Raw genomic sequence first — 24,598 nt, 5'->3', positions numbered from 1 at the left:
TATGAATATAGATTGAAAATAAACAGTTTTTTGTGCCACCTAGAAGATAAAGTTGAAAGTTGTAGAGAGGGATCCTAATGACAGATTACCTTCTTGGCTGAAGGGAAAACTGAAATGTGTAAAGGTTATTTTCACCAGGCACTCAATTATGGGATTAAAGGCTCATTAAAACTATGTAAAATATTGACCACTACAGATAAGGCTGTATATTAGTCACATTATTTATCCTTATGTATTGGTTACATAGCATGTATTCGTAGGTGGTTAGAACCAAGTTCATTGGATAGAACAGACCGGCACCAACATTTTTAGAGTTTTAAATGAAGGATTTATTACTAATACATACTAGACATTACAGGGTGTAAACACAATAATCGTTTCAGTGTATGACTAAATATATTGAAGTCTGTGGTATTGCCTGTGAATATATGTTATATAAAAACAACTATCTGACTTTCTTCAAACTATCTATTGGAACAATGTGGCAAAGATCTAACCAAGGACATTCTGTGAAAACTGGTGCAAAGAAAAAAGTTACAGATTGGTTTATATATGCAACATTACTAAGTTTTCCAGTTCAGTTTAGAAAATAAAAGCACACAGCTGCTTGGCTTATATGGCCAATGCCCCCTTTCACTTTGCACCAGTTTTCATAATGATCAGTGATTTGTAAGGCAAAACAGTGCCCCGCAGTGCCGGACCGTAGTGAAAACTGGACATACATAAAACAGGGACATACAAGGTAGGAAGGGCCCTGCTGATTACAGAGTTTTACATTCTAAATGTCCCCCAATTTTATGGCTTATGGAAACATTTGCACAGCAATTACATTCTCAGACATTTCTGAAACTCCAGACACTGAATTTTTAGGAGGTCATAAACTGTTACTCCACTAATGTAGGGTGGACTGAAATGTGGAGAAGAAACAAGATGTAATCGGTTATGCAGTTCGTTCATTGAAAGATTGAACATAACCTTTTGTCTTTTCTTTTTGATCTTACAATGTGTTTAGTGTGAATTTTACTTATGGGGGAAGTATCAGATCTATCTTTCATGGTGTTAATCAATGAAAACCATTTTTTAGGGCAGAGGATGCAAGTCACTAATTTCTAATTTATCTTGCAATAATCATAAATCTGTTTCTGCTGGCATTTGGGACAATAGCAAATCTGAAAAGAAAGGGAAAGCAGGAAAGCCACTGCCTGAGATCATGGATTTTTTTGTAAGTAAAGTTGTAAGTTCTATCCGCCTAAAATACATATTCCCTCATCTCCGATAAAGCTTCAGTATGTCAACAACAAATGTTAATGTCACAGTTAATTAGCAAGTGACCTGTCCTATTTTGTCTTTTTTTTTTTTGTCCAGTAGTATTGAGCTGTCTAGTTAGATGGCTACATACTGTTGAAAGTACCAGTGCTGTGGCAGCTCAGCACTTCTGCTGGTTGGGGCAAGGCCTTACATGAAAATCATTACCTCCAGCATGGTACTTCCCATATAAGACTGCATAAACTGTTTCAGTCCCTTGGGGGAACTCTGACAAAAAGTGGGCAATCACCAGGACTGAAATGTGTATTGTACATGGTAGATGATTTTGAAGAATATTTTCAATTAACTATTAAATTTATATCAATTCCAATTAACAAATCTGTGCTGTCCCAATATAGGACCCCCAGATAAACTCTTCCCCTCCACTGCTGTACTAGATCCTTTGTCCCTACGTCAATGGCAGCGCTGTACATTTCTAACACATATACTAACTGGGAGATTTGAAATCCAAACAGAGCTTTAGACACTCAAATTGTCAGTGCGGCATAGGGGAGCTCTAATCATAGTGAGACCCCCAAAATTGTACTTGATGGCAGTGTTGATTTAAAATGTACTATTTGGTTAACTTAAATGTGCATTTATCAACTAATGTGTTGCAGTAGAATTTAACTTGTACATTTCATATAAATAATCCTATTAATTCTGGTCTATTTATATTTCTTGTGATCCAAACAAATCTTCCTTTCCAACTTACTGTCTGACTTACAACTACTGTCTTGTTTTTAGATATAGTGATATATATTGATTGAAGTTGAAATTTAAAAGTGGTGGAATATGGAATGGCTAAGGTCCACCTAACACCCAAAGCTTTAGAGAATTTTATGGGTTTAAATTAATCTTAGCCCTAGTTTTAGATGCTTCTAACACACTTTAGTAAAATACGATGAGATATTAAGCGACTCAAGGCCATCCCCTCTGAGACATGGGCGAGATGGTGATCACACACACAGATAATAACATCTAGTATGTAGATCTAGAGCAGTGGTTCTGTACAGTTCACATGAATGTATTGATCATGGTATAAAGCAGAGGCCACTGTGCCCCTCCTCATTTGTGGTATAAGCAGCATGCTGCACATTATAAAGGTTAAGCCCACTTTGCATCCTCACTATCTTGTACTATTATGGTATTGTATCCTAGTTTGTCATTTTCATATTATGCAAAATTCTTAAATGTCACTAGGTGGGTCTCCTATGCACCATGGAGTAGATTAACATGTTCCCTATAGGATCTACTATCAAATGTGGTTATCAGAGCAGTCACCCGAGGAGCTGTACCCACTACTTGCATAAGACGTTATGGGAAATTCCCTCACTAGCAGTCAGACATGTTGTACCGATCAGCTCCAGAACCATTTCCCTAGAAGAGACTACATAGGGATGGACCAGGGTTGTCCAGGGGGTTAATGTGACTTATGCTCCCCTTGATGGTTGTGCAGGCACTGTGTTCATCTTCCTGTCCAGTTAGACTGTTCCGAGCCACCCACTACATGGTGCCAACTGTTACCTGAAAACTGGGTGTAGCAGGTTAGTCCCACTGATCAGCAGCCATGCGTTATCTAACTCCTGCCCTGCAGAGGCCACACCACAGTGGAAACTAACGGGCATAAAAGACAGCATCGCCCCACCAAAAGTCTCTTGCTTGGACAGTTCTGGCTAGGGTCACTGCTCCTGTTGAACTAGTTAGTAAATAGTGCACACTACTGGCCTGCAACTTATCGAGCTGATGGAGGAGCAGAATAATGTGACTTAGCTGCCAGGACACTGCCATCGGTAAGTGATGACTAGAGCTCCTTCTGGGCAGGGTTGGGTGTTGGAATTGGTGCAATGACTTACTGCTATTTATGCCTGTAAATTGCAGTGTTGTACAATAAACGGTGTTTTCTTTATCTACTAATTGCCTATGGGAAGCCAGACTGATGCATTAGGCTGCTTTCAGTTACACCATGCAGTTGGGAAACAAAAAAGGCACATTTACCCTGGTATTCTCACCCCATTGCAATGAAATCTGGGTCAATCACTAACGTACTAAAATGTTAACTATATGACCAACCTCCCTGTGCCATGAGGTGAATGCTGAGCATGTAACAGAGTTATGTAGAAACAATAAACAGGAGAACTCCATGTTTGTTCACTCTGTTGATGAGTTCCTAAATCGACATTTCACCCGAACATCCGTTTCAGTTAAATTAACTTTTATCTTACATTCTGTGTCCGATTGACTGAATTATATCTGATGGCAACCATTTTTATGGAGACCAAATGCCCTGAGGCCTATGCAAATAGCTCACTTCCTGTGTATCACGTGGGGAGAAGTGCTGGTATGGCATACAGGCCCACTTCAACCAGTGGGTGTGTGTATAGGTATAGTAAACATGGAATAGCCAGCAATGTAACATTAAACCATTTCACAGTAGAAGTTAGATTTGACTTTATGTACATCAAACAGATGCTGGGTTCTGATTTAATTATCTACTTAACTTACATTTTTATTATTCAGATTTATTAGTTCATGCATACCATTATAAAATCTCACTTTTTGTTTAATTACAATAAAAATATGGATCCAAGTCATCAGCCACAAGATCCATTATTACTGATGTAGAAAAAAAAACAAAACTGTGCAGCTTATACATGTGCAGCCTTGGCTTTATCAAATTCCAGTGCAATCTTTAAGGCTGTGCTGTTGAGCCCTGTACTCTGCATGTTTGCTATTATGGTTACCACCACTCCTTTTGGTGGGGTCTGCGTGGGACTGTCTTCCTCAGGTAGAATTAGTATGACACTGCTAGCTCCAACTGCCCCTCCTGTGTGCGATATGTAATGTTTCTGATGCTTACACAGGCCACAAACCTGCTTCCTTTCCACAGTTCCCCATCCCATGGCATATTTTCCATCTTTGTCCCAACTCATTTCAGTATTGGGGACTTGTCGCCACACCATGGAAATTGTGTCTGGTTTAAGGTATCCTGGTAAAACCGTGGCAGTTCCCTGGGCCTGGTAACTATACAAGAGAACATTTCCAAACATTAGAAGATCATTTACAGTGGAGAGGAACCCACCACCAGCCCACTTGTAGGAGTTGTCAACGTAGGGACTGTTCACCAGACGCTTCTTGTCACTGAAATTGTAAAATCTGTAAGCGACAACGACAGAGACAAAAATAGATGAAATAACTATCCTTTTAGCGCTGTGATTCACACTCCTCAGACAGAAACATAAGGTTGTTACTACATAATTATTATTATTAATTTTTATTTATAGGGCGCCACTAGGTGTCCGTAGCGCCTTACAGGGACAAACAAAATTACAATATGAGGTCAGACAGCACAGAACAGTAAACAATAATCACAGTAACTCAGGGCACAGCTAGAGAGGTGGGGGAAGGGAGAGGGGTAGGTCCACCAACAGTGGCACCTAGGGAGGGGGGCACGAAAAAGAGGGAGACCCCCCAGGGGGAAGGGGGTCATTGAGGAGGAAGGCTAGGTAGCTGGTGAGCAGAGTAAAAGTGGTGGAGACAGGAGGAGAGAAGACCCTGCTCAAAGGAGCGTACAATCTAAGGGGTGGGGTAGACTGACAGAAAGAATTAAGTTATAACTTCATGGGTTTAAAAACCTTCTTTCTCTACAAACACTGTAATATATTTATTGTCAAATGGTGGGTTATAGGTTAGAGACACAAGATTGTTCGTACGTTAATTGTATTAAAGCTATAAATGTTAAGTGTAACGTTAATGTCTCCCTCTATTGATCTCAAATCATTTTCTCATTTAATTTGAAATTATCTTGTGCTGCTGTGCAAGGTACTTATAGGATCTGCATACAATCATGTTTGCTATTGCCATTCACTAAAAGGCACATAGATCAGACTCTTTAGGCTATAGGCACAGATAGTGAAAATACAGCTGCCTCTTATTTTCAGGACAGGCTCAAAAGACAAAGCCATTGATACTTATACATCAAACTGTAAAAAGTGAGATTTATGCATAATTGTATCCACAGACAATAGATAATGAGCTGCCATTTGGAGGGTATTTACTTCCTCACAAAATAGTACTGGACATAATTCTCTGGTGCTGAAGAATGTGAATCTTGGTAATCTTAGCAGCTGCTGTGAGCACTACACCTTCCGATCACAAGAGGGCGATGTCAAGAGCATGGAGATTGTAAAGTTGCTTGTGGCAAAAAAAGCATTGTGATTATTACTAAGGGCTAGATTTACTAAACGGCGGGTTTGAATAAGTGGAAATATTGCCTATAGCAACCAATCAGATTATTTATGTCATTTATTTAGTACATTCTACAAAATGATAGCTAGAGTCAGATTGGTTGCTATGGGCAACATTTCCACTTTTTCAAACCCGCAGTTTAGTAAATCTAGCCCTAAATCTCTTGTATGTCACATACAGAAGTTGTATGACATCATTTGGATGTGTTGCTTGTGGGGAGTTGTTTTTTTTTAGGTTATGGTTTTTAATTAAATATGATTTTTCATAAATGAGTTTTTCTACAACTTTTTTTTGAGAATACAGATACAATTCATTAATGCACACCGGCACTTATTATATGTAATCTAAGATAATGTTAATGCAAACACTAATAATATAGGGACATCTCAGTATGTCATCTGAGTGCTTGTTTAGTGCGAAACACAATATTATATACATACACATTTACAGTACCATGGAGTAAGGCACTGGCGCTGTCTCTACCCCTCCATCTAACAAACACCACCAGAAACCAGGTGAGAGTATGTGAAGAACAAGAGGAGGCGACATAACCATACATACTTTCATAAGAACAGTTTAATGCATGGCCAGTTTGTTACTAAATCTATAAATAAAAATGTTATTAAACAACCTCCTTTAAAAAAATAAAGTTAATTATGAATGCCAGAAGCTCAATGATGTAATTTTATGTGCCTCATGCATTGTACAGATCCAGTGTGCAAGTGTTTAAGGTTTAACATTAAATCCATATTATATATAATTCAGGTGTCCTCTAGAAGCAATACCATTTATATAGTAGTTTCTGTATTGTATATGATAGACATTTCCCAAACTAGTTATACATTGAGTAGACTGTGTTCTATATAGCTGGAAACAGTCTAATGTGTGCATTAGATTTTACCCATTTTCACAGTGCATATTTGTAATGGAGCCCCTAATGTCTCTGTATGATCACTCTAGAAAACCCAAGCAAACACCATGAAGTTATAGTAACAGCCAGCAGGTGGCAATACAATCACATTTTTAATTCATGCAATACTTTCTCCTACTGAGACTTGTGCTAGTTATGAGTCTAAAAGAAAAAACAAAAGTTCCCTTTGCAGCAGTTATTCAGTTTATGTATACATTTCTAGCCATAAACAAGTATGCACAACTATTGTGAACAAGATATAATATATTCCCACTTTGATAGAATAATTCATTTAAAGCCCCTCTTGATAACAATTTTACAGTGCATTGCTCAGATTTTAGATCTTTCATGCTGAAGGGTAATTCCTAAGCGGCAGGAAGAGAATCACCATCATGGGTTTAGAACAGTAGCCTGGTAATTTCCTTGCTGAAGGGCACTCCAGGACACATTTATTGTGCAGAGTCAGAGGAAAAACATCATAATTGTGGCATGTTTTGTGGTTTCTTGACCACTGCCCCTAGCATTCTTGCACGCTGAATGGTTCCTTAGACATCTATCTGCCCTGGGGTGTGGATTGTTTTTCTTAAAGCAAGAGAACTTTTGTGTCTAGATAACTAACTGCGAGGGCCAAGGACGTACCAGGTGTGCAAGGAATAAATTTGATATACATGTAATGTAGATATGCAGTTCTCTGGAATGTTCTGCAACCATAAATATGTCAGAGACCAAGGGAAAGCAAAAAAGCAAAAATCTATTAGTACAAGGAAAAACAAAAAGCCAAAAAAAACAAAAAAACAAAAGTTTAGTATATTATATTAGGTTTAGTACATATTCAGTCCTTGTGTGTGTGTGTGTGTGTGTGTATCATTATTCAATTAGAGTGGCCACATACATAAAAGGTAGGTATACACACTTATAGCACATGAAGAAGACATGACATAGTAGGCTGTATACTGCAACTATAATGTCCCTTAGCTATTTCTATATCATCCTTCTCGGCATACCCGATCCCCATTTAAATGTCCTCTTCCAAAACATAATTCTCCTCACTTAGGACCTCGCTTAATTGCCAACCTGCTCATTGTAGTGGTGAAATTATAGGAAAGTTGTTTGGCACTATCAATTGTGATATTTTCACATGAACCTCCTGAATGAAGCATTGGACTACTGCAATTTTCTATTTCTATCTTTTGTAGGGAAAGTGGATTTAAAAGCCCAAACTCTAGTACATTTCATACTCAATACAGATAAACTGGACTCTCCAGCAAAAAGTAGATATGTTAGAAAACAAACTTTAATAGGTGTTTTATTTATAAAAAAAAAAAAAAAAGGCAGCAAAAAAACATTGATATGCAAACTAGTATATTAGCAGCTGGGGATAGGAATTAACCACTAACCACCAACAAAGAGATGAGAATAAAGGTTAGAAGGGTTAGGGCTCTATTAGGACATACTTAGTACATGAAGAATATGGTGTGCATAGAGCTATGCTGAGCGTAGTGTAATGTATGGTAGGCACACGGCTGTGGTTATTATGAGGTTCTGCTGGACAGTGTATAGTTGGCATGAGGCGGTTATGCTGGACACAGTGAAAATAGGACTGTAGTGGACATGAATCAGTTATGCTTGGGACAGGGGAGTGAAAGGTGCACAAGTTGCCATACTGTGCTCTGTGCTATACCACAGTACACGTAGGTCTGAAAAAATGTTTATGTATGTTTTATGTCTGTTGTACTAGAAAGCAAACTTATTTTAGGAATGTTCGTTTTCACTTTAGGATGTAGATGCTTTGTCAATATTCCAATGTTGGGTTCAATGACACAAATTGCAAGCCAAGCAAAAATATACAATTTAATTCATCTCAAGGAAAATAAATTAAGCCAAAAAGTAGTAATGGAATTACTTCTCCGCTTGTCCCCAAGCACAGCAAATATGTGCAAACAGATACTCTCTCTCACTTGGCCCCAACATATCAGACATAGGGATCTCTATGTTCCTTTGCCAGAATGGTATTGCTCTCTAAAATTTCCACCCCTTCTATGCGTCCTACAGCTGAGCCAATAAAAGGAATTTGAGACATTGAGAGGATATTGTGGCAAAGAATTAGACATGAAACCAAAATAATTTTCAAGGAAGAAATTAAAACTACCTCCTTAACTTAGTTAGGAAGGGATCTGCATTACTATTATTAAAAATCTATACAACTTAACCCTCCCTACCCTCTTCTAGTGTTCACTGGCTCTCTGATACAAGTGATTTAATGCATGCACAACCACCACCAATGAGATATAGTCTTTAAGTTATATTTTAAACTCTTGTGAGCCGGGCCCTCCCTCTTTCTGTTTTATTGAAAGCTCCCATCTTGTCTTTATATAATCAAATATATGTCTGACTGTATACTGCTGCAGAATATTTTGACACAATATAAAAAAAAGAGTGTTAATAATAAGAGTGGGAGGAAAAAAACTTGGAATAGCTCATTTTTGTATGGTGCATGCGTTTCTGTTAATACTACAATATTTAAATTTGTGAAGACCGATATTTATCTTCAAATAGATTTTGTAATCACTTTATATTGTTTATGGATGTTCACCAATACAGCAAAAAAAATAAATAAAAATAATTTTACATATATGAAACTACTCCTACAGTATATAGTTCAGTAAATCATATGCCTGTGCTTCCCTGTCCGCATCACTGCACAGCTATGCGCATGTACCTGGCTCTGTTGTATATAATTGGCTCATGCTCCTCAGGAACGGTGTTCTTCATACCCAGATCTTTAAACATCTGCATCATGTGATCCAGGAACTTGCGCCCTGAGGCACGCTCTACCACAGCACTTAGCAAGGTCCATGCATGAGTGGAATATAGGAACTGCGACCCTGAAAAGCAAAGCAAATGGCTTAACAACATAAAGATAAGTGATAAAATCGTCAGATGATAGGTATGAAAATTAAGCAATACTATATACGGAAATAGGCTAAGACTGGGTACAGACTACAGCAGTGGTTCCCAAACTGGGTGCCGTGGCGACCTCCCTGGGGTGCCGTGACCAGGGCTGGTGGTAAGGTGGGTGACTACTTGGTAATTATTTTGGCTTAGGGGTGCCTTGAAAAAATTATGGAGACCCTAAAGGTGCCTCAAACTAAGAAAGTTTGGGATCCACTGCACTACAGGGTTTTCAGACGATTACCGACCAATCACACGATAAACGAGTGTTCAGCCTGATATCGCATGGTTTCATTTGATTTTTAAACAGAACTAAAAATAAAAACTCATTAAATGATGGAAAGATGTCTTTCCAGTTCTGCAGTGTGTATGCACTCATGAGCGACAGTATCCATAGATCTCTATGGGGTGTGCAGAGTCATGATCTTTTCAGCCGATGGTTATGACAGATGAAGAGCACAGATCTTAAGGTAAATCGTGTAAAATGTGTTTAGTGTGTACACATGAATTGGCATACTGATCGGGACTTTTTTTTTTTCTTTCTTGTAATCGGTGGTAAAATTGTTAACTATATCGCAACAGGAGAAATTTTCAACAATGTGTACCTAGTCCAAGTGTCAAGGACAAGTAAAAGACAAAATACATGAGGTTAAAAAAAAAGAAGAAGAATATGTGGAAGTCAGAGAAGTAAGGCAGATAGAAACTGTGATTAGATAACAGACAAAGCCTACAAAGGAACTCTGTTCTCCTGTCTTTCCTCTTTTACACTTCATTGTATTCAAACATGTGATATCATGTGGCAAAAAGGAAGTATAGTCTGGCTATTTTATGGGCTTGTTCATATGAGAGTTTTGTTGAGCTTATCACTAGATATCTGCATAATTTTCCTTGCAGTCTCATCCGAGCCACATAATTGCATTGCTGTTCGTGTGGACAACATAGGCAGTTTGGAATAGAAAACAATGCAATTCTATGAGGCGTAATCATCAACGGATCTCTGTGCTGTTATGTTGTCCTGTGAAGAGCTAAGCTAGCCAGTCATGCTACATGATATCACAATAATGGGCAAAAATTATGAGATACACATCTATTGGATAATTATTGGGGGTGCAGCATAATGTGGTTGAAAGGTGACTGCTAATAGTTTTTATGTGCAGTCCTCTTGAGACAGAGGCTCCAGTGTACGTTGAAAGTGATTCCAGATGCTCAGCCCAAGCACAAAACAGCCCATGCCATGTGTATATCCTCATGCGTCTGGCATTCCTACCTGGTTTAAAAACCAAAGGATCATTTTTAAAAAGCTCCAAGGAATCTATCACACTCTCAAACGTGTCCTTGATATAAAACTCTTCTGGTTCCATTGATAAACACTTCTGGGATTTTGTAGTATTTGTTTTTTTTATTTTGCAGTGTTCCCCATCTTTCGCAGGTCCGGCATTATCTGGTAGCACTTTCTCTGGGGTACTCTCTGGAGATGCTGCTTTCTCCAAAGATTTCTTAGCAATTTTTTTTCTGATTTTCTGGATATCCTTCTCATAATGCCGGATCCCACTTAGATGCGAGACCAGTAATCTGGTGGTTATTGTCACCTGAAAGAAAGACCACAACTTGGAAAACTTATATGAAGCTGAATATACAATAAGAGTAGAGAAGCAGCAAACATTGAGAACAGGGCGTTTCAGATTCTCCACACTGGCAACGAATCGCTCAAATTTTCTGCTATACCCAAGTTGCATATGATTTTTTACATTATTATAATATTGCAAATGGATAAAAAGGGTCCTTCTATTTTGTTTCCAAAACGAAAAATTAAAACTTAATGAACTATATTATCATCAATTTTTATAGCGCCAATCACATTACATATCTAATCATTCACATCAGTCCCTTCCCCATTGGAGCTTACTAAATTCCCTTACCACACAGACACACACAGGTCCATTTTGTCCGAAACCAATAAATTTGTGCAGATAACCAAACTGCTCTGGCTATCCCTGTTTCTCAGAAGGGCCGCCCTCTGCACTTTACTGAACCCAAATATAAAATACTTCTAATATATAAAGCCATTAACAAAACGGCACCAACATACATCTCTTTGCTTGTCTTAAAACCTCTATACATAATGCCTTCACTGTGCCCAACACCTGAGCCTCTCATCCTCCCTCACTACAATACTCTAGTTCCCGAATACAGTACTTTTTTGGGCTGCACCCACTCTGTGGAATAATCTCCCTCGGCACAACAAGACTTGTCCCTCATTTACTGGGCAAATGAGGGACAAGACACAAGAAAACGAGATCAAGGTGTGGTTCATCCGAGCATGTCCAAGGGCGTTGCCTGTAATTACAGCTAGCATAGTGGATCTGTGCTTGGCAGGAGCTTCAGTGACCAAGACAGCTCAACTTGACAATTGATGAGCAACAGTCTAAGTAGAAGTCTGCATGTAACACTGAGGGGAAAACCATCAGCATAAGGGCAACAGTGGGTGGAAGTGCATACTCCAGGGTTGCGATATCTTTGCATTAATTTGAAGTGAGCAACACAGATCAATTGAAAAATTTACATCTTCACCCCATGTTCTGCCTTTTCTTTCCTGTCATGAAGGGCGTGTTTCAAGATGATAATGCCCCATCCACAGAGTGAGTGTGGTCTCCAAATGGAGTATTTATCTGATATTCTGGAACAATGCAAGTGGTAGGCTCAATGCCACGTAAAGCATGTGGTGGCCCAACGGCCTATTAAGTTCCTTTATACTGATGTTTCCCTTATTGTCCACTAACTCTATTAATACGATGATTATTATTATTATTAAAGGTTCGGGTTGTGTCTTCTTCATTACATACTGATTCCTGCAATTATATGTCATTTACACAGTTGAAACATCAATTATTGTAAACATTGACTACTGCTACATGGGAAGGGTCACTGATTTTATATATGAATAGGACTATGGTGAACATTTCAATCTGGCATTTTATATATAGTGATGGGGAACCTTGCAGAGGTTAGAGTGGTTAGCTGGATAGCCTGTAACATACATTTTACCAGAGAAATAGTAGTAGTTACAGTGAACATCTGTGGCTCCACGCAGCAGTTATATTGTAGACTATGCCCTCAGAGAAGTCTCCTGTGCTCATTTCACCTCTAACTAAAATCTGTAATCTCTCACTCACTACTGGCATCTTTCCATCACTATACAAGCACGCAGTGATTACTCCTATTCTAAAAAAACAAGATCACTGCTAAAACTAAATGGCATTACTCTCTGCTAATTCTCCTGGATCTCTCGGCTGCATTTGACACCGTTGACCACTCTCTTCTCATACAAACGCTGCAATTCCTAGGTCTTCAAGACACTGTTCTATCCTGGTTTTCATCCTACCTATCTAATCGCTCTTTCACTGTTAATTTCTACGGGCCACCTCTGCTCTGCTTCCTTTATCAGTTGGAATACCACAAGGCTCAGTGCTAGGTCCTCTGCTGTTCTCTATCTATACCGCTTCTCTTGGAAATCTAATAAGCTCAGTATTTCAGTATCGTCTCTATGCAGATGATACCCAAATCTATCTATCCTCTCCTGATCACTCAACATCAGTGTTGTCCCGTGTAACTGACTGTCTTTCTGCCATTTCATCTTGGATGTCCTCTCGCCAACTCAAACTTAATCTTTCTAAAACAGAGTTAATAATATTCCCACCCGCCAACAAGAGCATACCTGACATTTCTATCTCTGTTGATAACATGACCATAAATCCCACCCCACAAGCTCGCTGCCTAGGTTTAATCCTTGACTCACACCTATCCTTTGTTCCCCACATTGACTCTATATCTAAATCCTGCTACTTACATCTAAAGAACATTTCCAGAATTCGCACATATCTCACGCAAGACACTGCAAAAACCTTAATTCATGCACTTATCTCCCGCATTGACTATTGCAATTCCCTCCTTACTGGTCTTCCCCAAAACAGACTCAAACCCCTACAATCTATTTTGCACGCTGCGGCAAGATTGATTTTCCTTGCAAATCGTTATTCCTCTGTTGAATCACTCTTTATGTCTCTACACTGGCTGCCTGTTTTCTACTGAATCCAATATAAAATACTTTTACTAACCTACAAGGCCATCAACAAAGCTGCACCAACATACATCTCCTCTCGAATCAAAATATCTCCCAACTCGGCAACTCCGTTCTGCACAAGATCTGCGTCTCTCATCCACCCTTATTACATCCTCCCATTCCCGGTTACAGGACTTTTTTTGGGCTGCACCCACTCTATGGAATTCTCTCCCTTGCACAATAAGACTCTCCTCTGGTCTACAAACTCACAAAACCCACCTCTTCAGACAAGCTTATAATATTCCTAAACCACCCTCTTAACCTCACTACATTACCCTATTACCACCCGTTACACAATTTCACACAAGACAACTACCCCCTGACCAACATTGTTGTGTGACAGGATCATTTAGCTTATGAGTCACTTTTACCTTTGCAGTCTGGCTGGGCCGAAATGCAAAATGTAGACTTAACCTCATGTGTCAAACTCCCATTGCCCCATAGATTGTAAGCTTGCGAGCAGGGCATTCTCTCCTCTTTGTCTGCTTTACCCAGTTTGTTTATTAGTTTACTATGTTTGTCCCTAATTGTAAAGCGCTACGGAATATGTTGGCGCTATATAAATGATGATGATTACATAGATGTACATGTTTATGTGAAGCTTTGATGTTAAATTGTTGCAGTTGCATATAAACAGTGTACACTTAACAGTGTACTATAACCATTTTTGTGTATGCAGGTAATACATCTATAACAATAATTATTTTATTGTCACAAATGTGTTTTTTACATATATAAATGTGTTTTATATATTTGATGTGTAACACGTAGGTTTAGTGCACATGGAAAAATGAAGACTGTAAAGTGGCAGTGTTGATCTTCTGAAAGACGCTAATAGAATATCAGTTTAAACAGAACAGCATTTACCATTATAATTTTAGCAGCTTTCACAACAACAGGTACAGTAGCACTGTGAATACCCTCCTCCACACCTTTTCACCTTCAAACTCCTTTTCCGGGAACTCCGGTACATACTTCTGTACTGGTGCGTCTAGATCTAGCCGATTCTCTTCCCAAAGCTTGGCCAGTGCCGTCATGGTAAAGGACTTGCTGATACTGGCTACGCGCATGACACTCTCTGGTGAACATGGAATCCGGTTCTCCACATCAGCAAAACCAAGCCCTATGGGAAAGGAGCACAGAAAACATTCAAACACCATCTCATTTCTACATGACCAATCTCTTCTGGTATACGGTAATGGCATTTTATTGCTAGGAACATTATTGTTTTTAAAGTCCAGTTATTGCAAAACTTCAATTCATGTACCTAAGATTATACATATAAAACAAAAGCCCCACACAACACTTTTTTTGCCATAATCTGTTAATCTGTAGTTACAAAATAAAGCTGTTTAAATTGCTGTGTGAGGCTCATTTTACAGAAGCTCATTCTATACTTAGCACTGCGCTATTCTGGTGATAATTGAATTCCCCCATTATGTACTCTTCTAGGAATAGGTTTGTGAATATGAATAAACAGGGACGTATTAGTGGAGATATGTTAGAGGGTTATGTTTTAGCCAAGTAAAACCTTTGCAAAAAGTTAATATGGATACCAATCTATTTTATTATACTAACTCATACTTCACAGCATGGCTAATTGAAATGCAGCAAAGTACACCACACCCCCAATCTGCACAAATCACAAGTCTGATCTGCCCATACTGCAGCTATGCCCTTTTGGTTCTACTAATCTTGAGTCCTTGTCAGTTTACACGTATGTATTCGTATATAAAAGACGATTTTTTACTCACCGTAAAAATCGATTTCTCTTACTCCACTGGGGGATACTGCGAGACATTGGGAATAGTAGGTGGGACTAGGAGTTAAGCACTTATCAACTTCTTTGTTCCCTAAACTGCTCCCCTACTATGCCCCTCCTATCCAGCTCAGACCTCAGTTTTGTATAACTAAGCCAGGAAGAAAGGAGAAGCAATACAGAAAATAACCACCAAAAACAGCACTACTTTCATAGCAAGGGAGGTTGCGCAGTGTCCCCCAATGGAGTAAGAGAAATCGATTTTACGGTGAGTAAAAATCTTTTCTCTTGCCTACCATTGGGGGACACAGACATTGGGACATACCAAAGCTGTCTCTAAGGGAGGGATTGCTCTTGAACGGCTCCGCGCAACACTCTACTACCAAAGCTCACATCAGTGAACGCAAAGCCATGCAACCAAAAAATGTAGACGTTGCCATCCTGCGCAACTGCCTTACCGAAGCACCCTGACATGCCGTCCAAGAAGCGCCAACCGTCCTGGAGTGTGATCTCTAAAGTCACCCGAACAGGATAAAGGGCGCAAACCTCCCACAGAATGGTGGAAGGGATGTAGCGGACATGTGTGTCTGCAAACTGACCAGTTCTGCTATTGAATAAAAGAAGAGGACATTAGTTCCATGGATAGGGAATCTGCGGGCAATTTGGCACCCAACAGCATCCAACCGAGGAAAAGTGTCACACGGAAAGGAGAAAGAATAACAGAATGCTCGACCACAAGCTCCTGAGTGAAGTGTAATGCAGATACTATCCTTTGAACCAAAATGGGCCAGAGCAACGCACCTCTCTATTCTCCTGGGAAAGTAAAATGTGGGAGTGCAATTCACTGAACCCCTGTACCTTGCGGGAACCTAGGAGGTGTCCCATATCAGAGCCTGCTTGCGAAAGAAAGCGATGTAAGAAAACTCTGCACTGTTTCTAGACCCAGGAGAACGGGTGAGCAAAATGCCTTACAGACTCTATTCAAGGTACGAAGCAGCTTCCTGCGTAGAACCTTTGGCCCTAAGGCTAGGGTTTTCCCAACGCCACTGCGCCAAGCTAGATGATATAAAGAGTGTCAGAAAGAGGCCCCCGACAGAATCTATTTGGCCCCAGAGGTAGGCGAAAGGTTGAGAACATGCGACGTGGAAACGACAGCAACACCAGACCGAAGCTCCAGGGAACATCCTGGTATTGGAGAATTTCACTTAAGGGTCTATAGAAGATAATCAGTAACGGGGGGGTGGGGGTGAAGGGGGGGTGTGACCTGAGATAAGTATGGATGCCCGGGGGATAAAGTCCAAAGTGCCCCCAAAACTCCACCAGGAGGACAAAGGATGTCTCTGTGGAGAGACCCTTCCACCTGGTTAATTGCCTGCCTGTCGAGACTCTCGGCCTCCACCTATTCACCCCTGTGGTGCTACAGAAATGCAACAGCCATGGCATTATGTGACTGATTGCCTGGAGGTTTCCTGATAAGGACCTGCTGGGCCTGACGCCACATCTTGTGAACCCTGAGTACCAGATATGAAAGAGCAGTTTTCTTGGGAGGACCCAAAAGACCCTGGAACCCCAAGAATCTGATTAATCCGTTTTCATCTAACAGACTAGAGCCTGTCCGGACTGGGGTCAAGGAGCTGGTGAACGACTGACCTCACTCCTGACTGTCTGGCTAACCACTGTGAGAGAGATAGACATGTGGGTTAGGACAGAGAGATGATGTGTGAGTCCAATAACCCGGGAATCTGCTCCCTTCCGGGAAATTTCCCTTCAGAGATGTCGAGAATGGAACATGCAAACATTTCTACCCCGAACGTTGGTACCCTGTATTCCAGAAGCCTCATGCAACTGAGAAAAGAAAACTTGTCTCTGCGCCAGGAGCAACCTTTTCCTGCGCTGAAATGGGAGGGCCCCTTTCCCCCTGTAGGAGGACCCTGTGAGACCCAGTATAGAAACTTAGGTTTAAGAAATGTTTGTGCTGTGACAGATTGGGTGGGGACCTATGTAGTTTCTGTACCCAGACGTGTGTTTCCAGGAACCGGATGGAGATATATTAGTGATAGAGAGATGTCGGAGCACTCGGAAAGTGGTCGTGTAGACACGGTACTATCATGACTCGCCACATGCGTCGTAGCCCTGCTCTAACCACCATAAGCTTGGAAACTCACGAGGCGCAATGTGCAAAATGAAATGCAGGACCCTGAGCCGGAACAGAAATTTCTGTACCGCTAACGCGAAAGAAACACCGGTGCCCCCTTTCAGACTGGTACACGTAAGACGACCGAGGTGATGTATATTGAGGCCAAGGAATCTTTTTGCTCACTGCCTGCAATGACTGTGCGTAGTGACTACATTCGAAGCAAGAGAATGCAGGCATGCCTGATGAGAGACTGCCAGCTTAAATGGAACGAAAGGATCCGTCTGTGGGCCAGGAAGAGGTTGGAATAAAATATCCTAACCTCTGGAAATACCACCAGGTATATAGGTTCTTCACCTAGCTGCACCTGTGCAGGTACTATATGCTCCTATGGGAGTTAAGAAGCGACTACTTGATGAGGCACCCCGACCCCAGGAAGGAAAAGGAACGAGGGATTTAAGACCGCCCTTGATGTGGCCTAGTGGAGCTGACGGGAAGAAATGTACATATATAATGCAGTACAGACGAACCAGTGTTTTACCCCTGAAGGTGCCCTTTTAGACATAATACAATGGTAAGACAGGTGTAACAGAATAAATCTGTCTCATCTCATACACATCTATCTATATGCTGCTGGAGGAGGGGAAGTTCCGTCTCCCTGCTTCCGCTGTCCAGTCTGCCTCTCTGCATCGCCGAACAGCCTATAACATGGCTGCCGGCTGTTAGTATTAAGCGCTTGGCAGAGTTAATGTGCCCAGGCTGCCATGCTGTTTTCAGCATACCGCCTCCCATGGGATCGCCGACTGTCCCCCATAGATGACTTCCGTTCAATGCTCATTACCTAGGGGGACACTGCCGCAAATATGTTGTGACGGGAGGAGAGGCTGTAATAGATTCCCTCCCGCCGGACCTACAAACAGCTGCTCAGTCCTGCCATTCTGGCAGGCTGTATGTGTCCTGCAACTGCTTGTTCTAAACTAGGGGAGAGTTGCCGGCAAGCTGTGCTAGGGGCGAGTCAGCTCAGCAGCTTATGCTTCCTCCGCAGGGACCAGTGTGAAGGGAGCCTCGGGCTTTACACTACTCTGGGTCTTGGTTCGATCCCTGCGCAGCACCTAAAGAGGAAATAAAAAAAAAAGGTGAAAACCTATAACTAATAACAGTATAAGCAGGAACTTATACCAAAGTGACCTATCTCCTAGGCACTTAGAAAAAACTGAGGTCTCAGCTGGAGAAGAGGGGCATAGTAGGGGAGGAGTGTGAGGAACAAACAAGTTAATAAGTGCCTAAACGCCTAGTCCCACCTACTATACCCCAATGTCTTGCAGTATCCCCCAATGGTAGGAAAGAGAAATATTATTTGCTGTAATCCCCTTCACCCCCAATTTGTTAATACAAACTGGCAGCCTGCTAGGTTCCAAGCAAGCAGATTCATACAATTGTGGGAGATGTAAAGCAATTTGTTAGATTCTTAGGATTTAGAGTTGCATATAAGTGAATTTATATGTTGTAAAGATGTATCTTAGTGCGAAAATTGATGCATGTATCTTGTACTTGAGGCCCCATGTGCTTGGAGAGGTGGATCAGGGGCGATCATGTACAAGTGCAGTACAGTAAGGGCCTGCATACCAAGTCAGGCACAACCCTTTGAGATACAACTTATACTACTTTCACATTACTGCTCCTGCAATATCCCGGGTTTTTCAAGCTGAGTTTTTTCCGAATCACAGAGCATCCCAGTTAGGAGACCCCATTCACACTGCACCTTGAACCCGGGAATTTCCCGGGTCGACCCCATTCACACTGAACCTAGGTCCTGCCCTGACAATAAGTGAGTGTCATCACAAGAGAAGTTTTGATTGGCTGAAAAATGGTGAGGTCATTTAAAGGGGACTTTTTTTTTTTTTCTTGGCACACAAACATGAGGCCAAAGTTAGTATTGACTGTTCACAGCATTGCTTTAATCATGGCAAGATCTGTTAGTACTATTTTATTTTATCTGTTAATATTTTTGCTATGTTATAGTACACCGTTTCATCCTTTACAGTGCCTATGATCTGCTTTTTGATCTCCTCCTCTCCTCTAACGGCCAACAGCTCTCGCACCTCGTCATCTAGTCAATCTGTCATGTTTGCTCCTTTCTCATCTCTGCAGCATTGAAATATTATCATCCTCCAGCGTCCCCAATACCCACAATCAGCTTCTTTATACGAGACTCAGGTTGACACGGGAATAACCCTCCAAAAGTCTCGGGTCATCAGACCTGGGATTTCGCACTGACCCCCTTTCACACTGAGCCTCGAGCTGGGTTGTCGGAGCTCGCCCCGGCAAAAACCCAGGTTTTTTTAGGCAGTGTGAATGCGGTATTAGTTTCAGTTACATGGATCTTTACATAAGTTAGTTATGAGACATAGATTTTGCACCTATGTGACGCTATAATGACCATGATGAACATCAATCATGCATTTGTACAATCTGTCTTATAATTTAATTGAACTTTTTTTTTTCTTTTTAACTAATTTTACATGAATATGTACTTTGCTTAATTTCATTACATTGTACATTATTGTCTGAAAGCCTTATAAGACAGTTTGTAACTGTCACAAATAAGAACCAACTCAATAATCTGTTCTTTGTCTGGGTTACTAAATTACACCTGTACAAACAATTGAGCTTTGTGTGGTTCAATTTTCTGTAGTCTGTTGTCATACCAGAAAATCTTATTGTGATTGTATTTTGTCAACATAAATTGATTTAAGTATTTTATTTCCATTATATAACCCCTTATATACTTTTACTTTAGTAGAAATTGAATATTCAAAACAGCAAGCCTGCTGTTGAGAAGAATGCATGTTGGACGTAATTTACCCCAAAAAATAAACCCACTATAAAAATAGGATATTTACACCCATATGCCGAGTTACAGGCATCTCCAGTTCTGCACATGTAGTATATACGACAGGCTTACATCAGGCTTATGTACACACACATATATGCATACACGCAACCAGATTATTGCCACACGAAAACTCAACATTTATTTTGATAGCAAACACACACATTTAATTAGGCTTATCATTATACAGCAGATATAATATTCCTTCTCAACTATGAATTATAATAGCAAAACCATCTTTAAAATATGCCCACCAAATCCTATAATATAGGCACAAACAATGAAGAAAGTACCTATATCAGCTTCAGAGATGGATTCACAATCAGCCAATGAGAAGCAGCTACTTAGTGCTGGTGACAATCATCATCAATGTGTATTTTAACCTGTCCTCTAGCAGGTGCAAAAGATACAGCTCCAGACATGTGTATGCGTCTGCTGGTCTGCCTCAGCCGCATTTGCGTGAAATCATCCTTATTGTACTTGGCCCCTTCCTTCCACCGTTTCACCTCTCGAGACATAAAGAGGCGTAAATATAGATACACGTAACTCTGCATGTACGCATATGCGTGTGGCTTGTTTTCTGGGCATGCACAGTGCTAATGTGCGGCATTTTATGCTACACAAACATTTGTACATCCAAAATACGCTCTGTATGTTAATCCAGTGATACTCACCTTCTGTCCAAACAGATTCTCCATCGACAGAGACACCCACCACCATTCCTGGAGATCCCACTTCATCCTGAACAAAAAAAAAAAAAAGACACTGGTAGGATTTTCAGTTTCTAAGACTTTGGTAACTTACATAAGGGGGTTTCTGTTAGTGTTTTAATAAACACCATAGTTGTAGGTGCCACAATGTTTCACAGTGTAGGACTCATTTACAAAAACTTGTTTTTACATTTCTACCTGCTGTGCTCTGAACATATTTTGTGATCTATATAGTCTTCAGCAGTGGTAACAATAATTACGTGTGCAAGTCACAATGATACATAATGCAGTAACACTGCAAATTACCAACACTGAACTGCCCTGAGAGGACCCCCTCCCTCCTCCTTCAATAAGCCATTTTTCAGTCCACCGGCTGCCTAACACTGCTGGCGAATGGAGAAAGTGCTATATGGGAGGAATCTGCTAGATCCCACTGAAAAAGACAATCACTATCCTGGAATAGAGATCCGTTGCTTAAAAAATTGCAGAATACTACTGTGCCTATGGAGTTCTATGGAGACAGCAGTAAGTGGCGTTAATTAGGTTAATACAGGAGATATCTGTTTTCTCCAGTGTTAATCCTTTTATAAATAAGAAAAATTGGCGAAAGAACCTTTTGCCGATGTTTACTCTGGCACTTTGGCTCTTCACCACTTGTTAAATAGACTCCTTCATATGAAGGCAGTTTACATGATAGAGGAAATCGATTACTCTCCAGTTTTTCACCTGGTTAATTAAAAAAAAGTTTACAAATAATAATAATAATAATAAAAATGACAAAAAAATATGATTAACATTCTTTTTTTCTGGGCACCAATACCAAAATATGTGCAAACGCCACATAACTGGCACTACATCACCAAGAACTAGCCAGTTGAGTTTAGGATGAACTTTTTGTAGTTCTTTTTGTAGTTGAATAATTGGTAGTTGACTAATTGGGATATGTTTATTCTAAACAATGCCTGTGAATAAAATAACATTTACTGCAAAATGACACAAAAATAAAGCCCTGTCAACTAAAGACAACAAAACAATCCGCTATGTAATAGTAACTTTTGCAGACTATTGAATCCGATGGACTGCAACAATATAAACAATATAATATAGTTAATTTAACCCTGAATAGTCAATTTGTGAGTCTCCAGCTGCTGATAAACTACAACCTCCTAGAAGAGGCAGCAGCTGGGAGTTGTTGAACAACGATGTATAAACATTCTGTATTACTTTGCACCCATGTTATACATAGTCCTTCTCGATCCGACCTATAACATATAAAATTCCAGCACTGAGCACAGATCCCCTCTCACTTACTTACCTTGATTCGCTGTAGTAACTCCCGGCTTCTGTCTATAGCTGTACTGTAGACTCCTCGGCGTTTCCTCTTTCTCTGTCCGTCCTCCTCCTTGGACCCCTCGGCGAGTCTTACCGCTGCCACGGCCAAGCCTAGGCCCAGTAAGATCCGTGGGAGACCACGGCCAGGTCTCGCTAACCGGGACAACATGCTTCCTGGAACCTCGCAATCACAAGCGCAGTCCTAAATCTTACACTTACTCCGCCTGCAACTTGCCGCAGTCTACACCAGGAAAGAGCGAGGAGGGCCGGGCCTCATATTACCTTCCTCAGTGACATGGTACAGGCCGTCGCCAAAATAAACCATTTATTCAGTAATAAGGACTAAACCAAATTAAGATTCTAGGGGTGTGAAATATTGCAAAGATTAACTATATATTGTTTAGAACGGCAATGGTCTAAAATATATATAAAATATGTTCCTGTATTAGACTTAAAATGCTAAAATATACTGCAATGTTGACATTGACATATTAGAATACTTTATTGCAGCCAATATCAAGCAATTGTATGCCTGTGGGGCCTAAGTACTATGAAGCTATGTGCACAATCACCTTCAGACCTTATTACCAGACCCTTGTAAAGCAAGAAGTGCTCTGGCCAAATGGCCCAAACAGTTGAACAACAGCTAGACCCAAGTCTGGTGGAAGCTGGGTAGCCTACACACCTCTCCTCCTTTGGAGGACCCCTTTCCCCTTGTAAGCTGCACCACTATGCAAGCAGCTGACCTGCTGGCCCTAGCTAGATCTCATCCCAATTGGCCACTAATGTATGAGGACAAATTAAACACTTTCCCTGGCACTGGAGCTGAGAAAAAGGCTCATCCTGTATGTGGCCAGCTTTAGCATCTTGAAAACATCTAGTTTCTAGTTATTTGGGGAAAAGGTATTTTATGCAGACCACACTCTACAATTTTGCAGCAGATATAAGGCAACTGGCCCCATATAGCAGTGTGTGTGATCAGAAAATGACCTGGAATGTTAATAATTGCAGTGACCAACCATTGTGCAGCCATCTTCCAACCTAATTAATGATGCCGGGAGTGATGCTCTGCCGGGGGAGTTGGATCCCATCCAATTTGGGCACCGACATGTATGGTGAAATTGGGCATTGATCCTGTCAATTGGTGCCTAGTGACTAGATTTGCTCTGTGTGGCCAACTCAAGCTTTGTCTTTTTTGAGAGATTATAGAAAAACATTCAGGTTAAATATGTTGCCAAATTTGAATAGAAAATCCAGGATCGGTTTGTCTTTAGCAAGCTGCATCTGTGAACACCAATTAACAAACACAAATGTCTATGAAGACAGTGAACACCATAGTAATAGTCTACTGGACCATGCACATACCCACCCCCATTAAATAAAAATCACCCAAGTAGTAATATAAAATGGTGCATGTATTTACAGGGAATTTCTAGACAAATCAGTTCCCAGGGCATGTATAGCCCCTTCTCACCAAAGGTCAACATAGTTTTTAAAGGGTCAATGCAAATTAGTGGGACTAGAGTAACAATCATTGAGGGCTCGTAGCACAAATTGACACCAGGTTGAACTGTTCTGCAAACAGTTAGTACTTTCGTAAAAAAAACCAGTATACACCAATAAAATAATACGCCCCATTTAGATAGCACAAAATAAAGTACTCTAATTGCACAAAATAAAATATAGCCTTATTGAATTGCATATATTGGGCAGCATGGTGACTTAGTGGTTAGCACTTCTGCCTCACAGCACTGAGGTCATGAGTTCAATTCCTGACCATAGCCTTATCTGTGTGGAGTTTGTATGTTCTCCCCATGTTTGCATGGGTTTCCTCTGGTTGCTACTCCCACAATCCAAAAAGAGTATGTGTGTGTTGCAAATGATTACCAGATATAGCAGCAGAGACTGTCAAGCTGCACTTCTTTTTTAAAGCAATAATAGCATACCTTCTACAGCATCTGGCAGTGGCAGTGCTGTAGAGGTATTATGATGTCTCCTTTACTAGGAAAGGTGAAGCTTCCCACAGGCAGGGCTGCCAAGAGGAATTCAGGGCCCTGGTCCAACAACTTCATGGGTCCCCCCCTTACCGACGAGTGTGTAAAAAAGTTTGCGTTGCCGCTGTGCGACGGCGCAGAAGTGGTAGTGAGTGTGGTTATACAATTGGGGGTGTGGCTATGCATCATTGGGGCCTGGCGAGCAGGTGAAAGCACTAGGCCACCCTCCTACAGAAAAAAA

At 40.7% G+C, this 24,598-nt stretch overlaps 1 protein-coding gene across 1 annotated transcript; it reads right to left on the bottom strand.

Annotated features, from left to right (window-relative positions):
* Positions 1–305: 305 nt before the first annotated feature.
* On the bottom strand, positions 306–22,768 carry LACTB (lactamase beta). The gene is made up of 6 exons (XM_075208375.1): positions 22,347–22,768; positions 20,996–21,062; positions 14,468–14,658; positions 10,683–11,004; positions 9,183–9,348; positions 306–4,461 (listed from the first exon to the last, which is right to left on the bottom strand). The coding sequence occupies exons 1-6, from the start codon at positions 22,530–22,532 to the stop codon at positions 3,954–3,956; spliced, it is 1,440 nt and encodes a 479-aa protein (XP_075064476.1). The 5' UTR covers positions 22,533–22,768; the 3' UTR covers positions 306–3,953.
* Between the last annotated feature and the right edge of the window lie 1,830 nt (positions 22,769–24,598).

This window comes from Mixophyes fleayi, chromosome 4, assembly GCF_038048845.1.
Source record: "Mixophyes fleayi isolate aMixFle1 chromosome 4, aMixFle1.hap1, whole genome shotgun sequence".
In the NCBI taxonomy this organism is placed as follows: domain Eukaryota; kingdom Metazoa; phylum Chordata; class Amphibia; order Anura; family Limnodynastidae; genus Mixophyes; species Mixophyes fleayi.
Note: the sequence above shows the minus strand (reverse complement) of the source record. Positions and strands in the feature narration are given on the sequence as shown.